A 5,936-nucleotide genomic window follows, 5' to 3' on the forward strand; every position below is an offset into this window, starting at 1 on the left:
AAGGAAAGAAAGAATTATATTGGTAAAACGAATTAAAAATATATAATAAAGAGAATAATATATATATATATATATATATATATATATATTTTGTATAATGTATTATATAAAATTTAAGATGAATATTAAATATTAATTTTATCTATTAAATAAAAAAATGAGTAAAAAATATTTTTAATTATTTATAATGAAAATCTATATTAATGAACAAAAGATAAAAAGTTGTTAACAATAAAAAAAAACTGAAAACAAAGTTAAATATAAATTTAAATTGTTAAAAAATTTTAATAGTAGTTATTTTATTCTTAAAAAAAATATATTTATAAAATAATAATTTAGCTTTTATTTATTAGAATCATGAGAATAAAACTGTAAGTTATTCATATCCACTATCTTCATTCTTGTTTTATTTACGAATTGGGAGAAAAGAAATTTAATATGGCCTACATTTTATTTTTTTTTACTCTCTTGTTTTCTAATCAATCAAATGAAGTGTTTTTTTTTTACTTTCAAATTTGTGTTTTCCTTTATTTTCTTTTCTACTATATTTCTTTCATGCCAAAGTGTTAGCTTAAAAAACTTTTTCAATGTCCTAGAGTCTTACCTTTTTTTATTTTTATTTATTTATTTATTTATTTATTACTTTTTAATAGTTTAATTTATTTTGTAAATCGTCAGAATTGCTTGAATATGATGTAAGTTAAGTCATAATTCCATCTCGAGCTATTTAAACTATTTTCATCCCCAATTTTTAATAATATTAAAAAGCTGTTGTTAAATTATGAATAAATATTATTAATATATTTTGTGACATTTTATTAAATGTAAGATAAAGTCTATATTTAAAGACATTTAACAATATTTTACATATTAATGACAATAATAAAGTTATAATTTGCAAGATTTTAATATTTTTATAAATTTTATAAAATAATAATTAATATTAAAATAAATTTTACTATTTGTTTACGAGTCTTATAAGGTTAAAAATATCAATTTTTTTAACAAGAATAGATATCAAATTTATATCACATATCAAAGTTCAATATGTGAAGTTCCACTTATATTTTGTATGTGTCATTCTTTTATTTTATGTGAGATACTTTAATTTTAAAAATAATTAGAAATTATAGAAATATACCTTTATATATCATTCTTTTACTCACGCTTATTTATAAAAAAAAAAAACAATTACAAATAACAATATTAAAATAAAAAATATTACTTTATCTGAAGTAACACTTTCTAAAAAAAATTTGTAATAGTTTATTAACTTAATTTATAGTAATATTTTAATAAATATAAGTAAATAAATGTGATTAAAGATGTTAAATATAATATTGATTTCTATGATTAACAAAAAAACATAATAAAAATATCAATGATTTATGATCTATATATATGAGCGCAATATGTTACAAAAGATTCTTATTTTGCACCAGTTTGGGTGTTAAGTTGAGGATTACAAAATATACTTGGATTATTTCTTTTGACAAGTAAAATATATGATTCACAAAAGATGGCTTAAATTGAACAAAATATGCACCAACTCGATTAAAACTCCAATACATTAGAAGCCTAACACACCAAAAAGAATTAACACAAATAACGAGACAAATAAAAAATAAAAATAAAAACAAACACAATTAAAGAGTGATGCATCATAAGACACAAAACATTAATTTAACCACCCCTTGCCAACAATATAATTTGATTATTATTCTCTCATCTGATGAATTATTTTAACATTGTATATGACAATGATTCATTTATCATCGTTACTGAAGAAGTGGTTGATGGTGGGCATAATCTCAGGTGGTCGAGTACGAAGGAACTTCCTCAGACCATGCTCTGCATATCTCTCTCCCTCTTCTTTGTTTTCCAACACTGCCATACTTCGTCGCTGTTTGTTAATCCTATACAAATTTTTCAACTCAAGTTACCCACATAATCAAATTATGAAACATTAACCATCCCTTAATTCTAAGTTTTATATAACTTTATTTTTTTCTTTTTGCAAATAAATGAGATTAGGAAGAAATTAATGTATGAAAAATGGATGTGATTTTATTTATTTTATTTCCTGATTTAAAAAAAAAATAGTGTAGATTAGAAGAAGATGCACCTTACATGGTTAGAGAATGTATGAATTTATAGTGAAATTTACACATTGTTTACCAATAAAGATATGATTGAGATAACTGTAAAAATTAGATTATTTCATCAATAGTTGATTTTTATGTATAATAAAGTATTGTTATAATGGATTATAATTAGAATGTTTTTTGTTTAGGTAAGTTTTTTGAAAAATAATTTTGAGATATTTAATTTTGTTTAGATACAAGATATAATTTTTATACAATAGATCAACTTTAAGAGGAAAAAATTGTTAAAAAAATATTGATAAGTTTCAAATTTTCAGAAACATAAAAAAATTATAAACTTTAACTAGCATCTCAAATATACAGTTTATTTTACAAATAATTTTTTTCCTGAAAAAATTTAAAAACTGAAATTAATAAAAATTAATATTTTCCAAAGATGTTCTAAAAAATGTGATAAACTTAAGTTCCAACTAATATGATAGAACACTCCGTCAACTGTATTAACAATTGTTGTTCAATGGATGATATTATACATATAAAGTGAAAATGTTGTATAATTTTATTGTAAAAAATAAATATTTTGGTAGGTTTAGTTTATGAAATTAAGCAAATTGAAAGTACCTAACTTCAGGGTTCGTGAGCACATTCCTTGTTAGCTGAAAGACGACCAGGCTGGTCACAAAGGCCATGGCTCCCACTAAAGGGTAAATCTACATTCACATACAAATGAGTAAATAATGATAAGTGTCAATGTCTCATACTATAATATAGAAGTGCTAAAACAGCTTTTTAAAGTGAAAAAAAAATTAAAAAAAATTAATTTATGTGATTCAACATTTGTATTATTTAACTAAAAGTTAGAACTCATTCCAACATTCGAATTGAAAATATCATATTATTTAATTAAAAGTTATAACTGGATTCCAACATTTCACATGAAGTTATAATTAAAAATATCATTATATTATCATAGATATGATATTTAATTAAAAATTAGAACTCGATTCCAACACACGACATGAAGTTATAATGGAAAATATCATTATATTATCATAGAGGCCGATACAGTGTGAAAAAAGTTTAACCTCATAAAAAAAAAGGGGAAAAGAATATACATAGTTGAGATTAAAATTCCAAGATATTATACCTCAGGTTTCATCCAACGCCCCATTTGAAAAATGATTTGGTCTCTGTGCTTTGAAAAATGACAAAGAATTCTAACTGCTCTTAGATTTCAAAATAGTGCCTAGTTATAGCCACAAATTTTCTTATATCACTATAATTTCTTTTCCCTTCTATTGCTTAAGGTAGAATTTGACAGAATAAATAGATGGTTTAATAATAATGAATGTAAAACTATTTACACTATTCATCAATAAGAAATCAACATTAGTATAATGTTTAAAATAATTGTTATAAAATTTAATAAATATATTATTTATAAAGATCGGTTTGATAAATATATTGTATATAATGATTTTGTATATTAAGTGACTGGTATAACTATTATGTAATATATAGTCCTTTTTCTCGTAATAAAATATGGCAATGTCTTATGCATGCAGTATTTATTATCATACTATTATATCTAAAACAATGGGCTGTCTCAAAAGGAAAAGTATTGACTTTGTTGAAAACCAGGGGCATGGTTCATGTTTTGGTATATTTCATCAAGTTAATCTAAGTAAAGAATAATTAACTCAATACTATCTGTGTGGTTTGATCCGAAACCAGGTCTAAGGAGTAGAATCCCATTTGTAACATTGTTAAAAAAAAAAAAAAAAAAAAAAGAAGAGGCTGATTCAGTAGCCCAGAACGGGCCGTTCCCAAACTGGAACGGGCCGTTCCAAGCTACTGAATTGAACTACATATTGTAGTTGAGAACGGGCCGTTCTGGGAAGGAGAACGGACCGTTCTGGAGGGAGAACGGGACGTTCTGGAGGGAGAACGGGCCGCTCCGGATGAGTCCCGGAACGGGCCGTTCTGATTTCAGAACCGGCCGTTCTGGGCGTTAATTTTGTGCGTGATTTGGGAGTTCGGAACGGGCCGTTCCGAATTCGGTACGGGCCGTTCTGGGCCAATCCGAAAGTCTATAAATAGGGGGTTGGGGGCCTTCAGGAGTTTTGGAGTTTTTAGAGAGAAGTTTTAGAGAGAAGGTCTCTGGGTCAGTGAGCTCCTTTCTCTCCCAAATTTCTCTGTTTGACTCTTTTTCTCCTCTAGATCACTAACTCCTTCTAACTTTTCTTGAAATTCAGATTAGAAAGCTTGTTTTGGGAGGACTGAAGTTCCGAGTTGAGCCTCGAGGGGAAATTATACTTTTGTTCAGTCTTTGGCTATCTGATGCCTTATGGCATGAGTCTAGCCTAGGACTTGAGGAGAGGAAAAATGTTTTCGAACTGGAAGAGCTCACATAGAGTCTCTTGAGAGTGGTGCTTGGATAGGCCACTGATATATGAGAGTGGTGCTTTGGGAGGCCACTGGATTTGGGAGAGTGGTGCTCAGATAGGCCACTGGGTTGGGTGAGTCTCCTCTAAGTCCTTAGCTAGTGTTGGAGCAGGGTATGAGGTCGAGGGTTATTCCCTTAACCAAGTACTCGGGAAGGTGCGTGGATCCTTGCGGATAGTCGGTGGGCGAACTCCACAATTGACTTGGTTAATGCATGCCAAGGTCGTGGTAAGCCCGTACCCAGCTGTGCTATACCTGACGGTGGATCTGGACTTCCAATTGTGTAAGTGACATCATCCGAGTAAACCCGAGGGAGGATTATATATCCTGTTTAGCTGTGACCGAGCGGGCGCATTGGGCGTGAAAACGGTTGGGGTGGTTTCGGTAGGATGGAATTTCACTTATACAGCTCTATTGTTGTGGAGATCTCCTAGGTGTATGCGTGACGACGCATTAGATGATTGATATGCATTGATATCTGTCATGAGATGCATTTATTGCATGATTATTAATATGATGAAGTGTGGTGTTTGACTTCATGATTGGTGGATTGTATTTTATGCATGAGTAGTATTGGATAGAGTGTATGGTGTGACTCTATGAATACGATTGTGTAGTATAGATTATTATGATTCATTTGTGAATTCTAGCTTACCCTTCTGTTTCCATGTGGTGGAACTGCGATGATCATACTTGGTATGGGAGCAGATCAGGGCTAGCTTGGAGTCGAGGTGACCGCTGCGAGACGGGGAGTTTGATCCTCGTGTTAGGGTTACCATTTTGGGTAGCGATTTTTGTCTGTTTGACCGGCACTAGGAAATATTATTTTTGGGATGACTGTACATATATGGCATTTTATTTTGTATTTAAAGAATTTGGTTATTTTTATTCTTATCTATACCTGTATGTATGAGTTATCCAATTTAATATTTTCCTTAGTTCACTAGTAGTAGTGCGATTCCACTAAGTGTAGAGACCATGGCGGGTCGTTACACTTTTATGGTATCAGAGCCGGTCGAGTCTGTTAGGATGCTCTGTGGGGAGTGATCCTTCTATGTTTCTGTTGTGTCATATCTTTGATATGTGTTAATTTTGGTGAGTTGTAGTGGTAAAGTGTTAGTAAAAGAATGTTTGAATTCTTTTAGTATGGTGAGGTCTCAGTTTGATCATATCGCTAGAACTATGGAGATGATGGCCATAGTGATGCAATAGTAAAGTGCTTACTTTGCTTAGATGGAGGTGGGTAGAGCTGCGGTTGAGGCAGCTAGACCGGTGGTCTCTCAGGCAGAGTTCAGGAGATGTTAGCTTCTTCAGTTCAAGGGGGATTCAGATCTTGATGTGGCATATTAGTGGTTGTGTGAGATGGAGAAGATCTTCAGTGTTTTG

General features: G+C 30.2%; 1 protein-coding gene across 1 annotated transcript; it reads right to left on the minus strand.

The window, feature by feature from the left end:
* Window positions 1–1,509: 1,509 nt before the first annotated feature.
* Window positions 1,510–3,646, minus strand: LOC109818994 (B12D protein). Its single transcript, XM_020384557.3, has 3 exons — window positions 3,253–3,646; window positions 2,727–2,815; window positions 1,510–1,916 (listed from the first exon to the last, which is right to left on the minus strand). Exons 1-3 carry the CDS (start codon window positions 3,274–3,276, stop codon window positions 1,766–1,768), a joined length of 264 nt encoding a protein of 87 aa, XP_020240146.1. The 5' UTR covers window positions 3,277–3,646; the 3' UTR covers window positions 1,510–1,765.
* Window positions 3,647–5,936: the final 2,290 nt, after the last annotated feature.

This window comes from Cajanus cajan, chromosome 2 (genome assembly GCF_000230855.2).
Source record: "Cajanus cajan strain Asha chromosome 2, NIPB_CcT2T_4, whole genome shotgun sequence".
Taxonomy (NCBI): domain Eukaryota; kingdom Viridiplantae; phylum Streptophyta; class Magnoliopsida; order Fabales; family Fabaceae; genus Cajanus; species Cajanus cajan.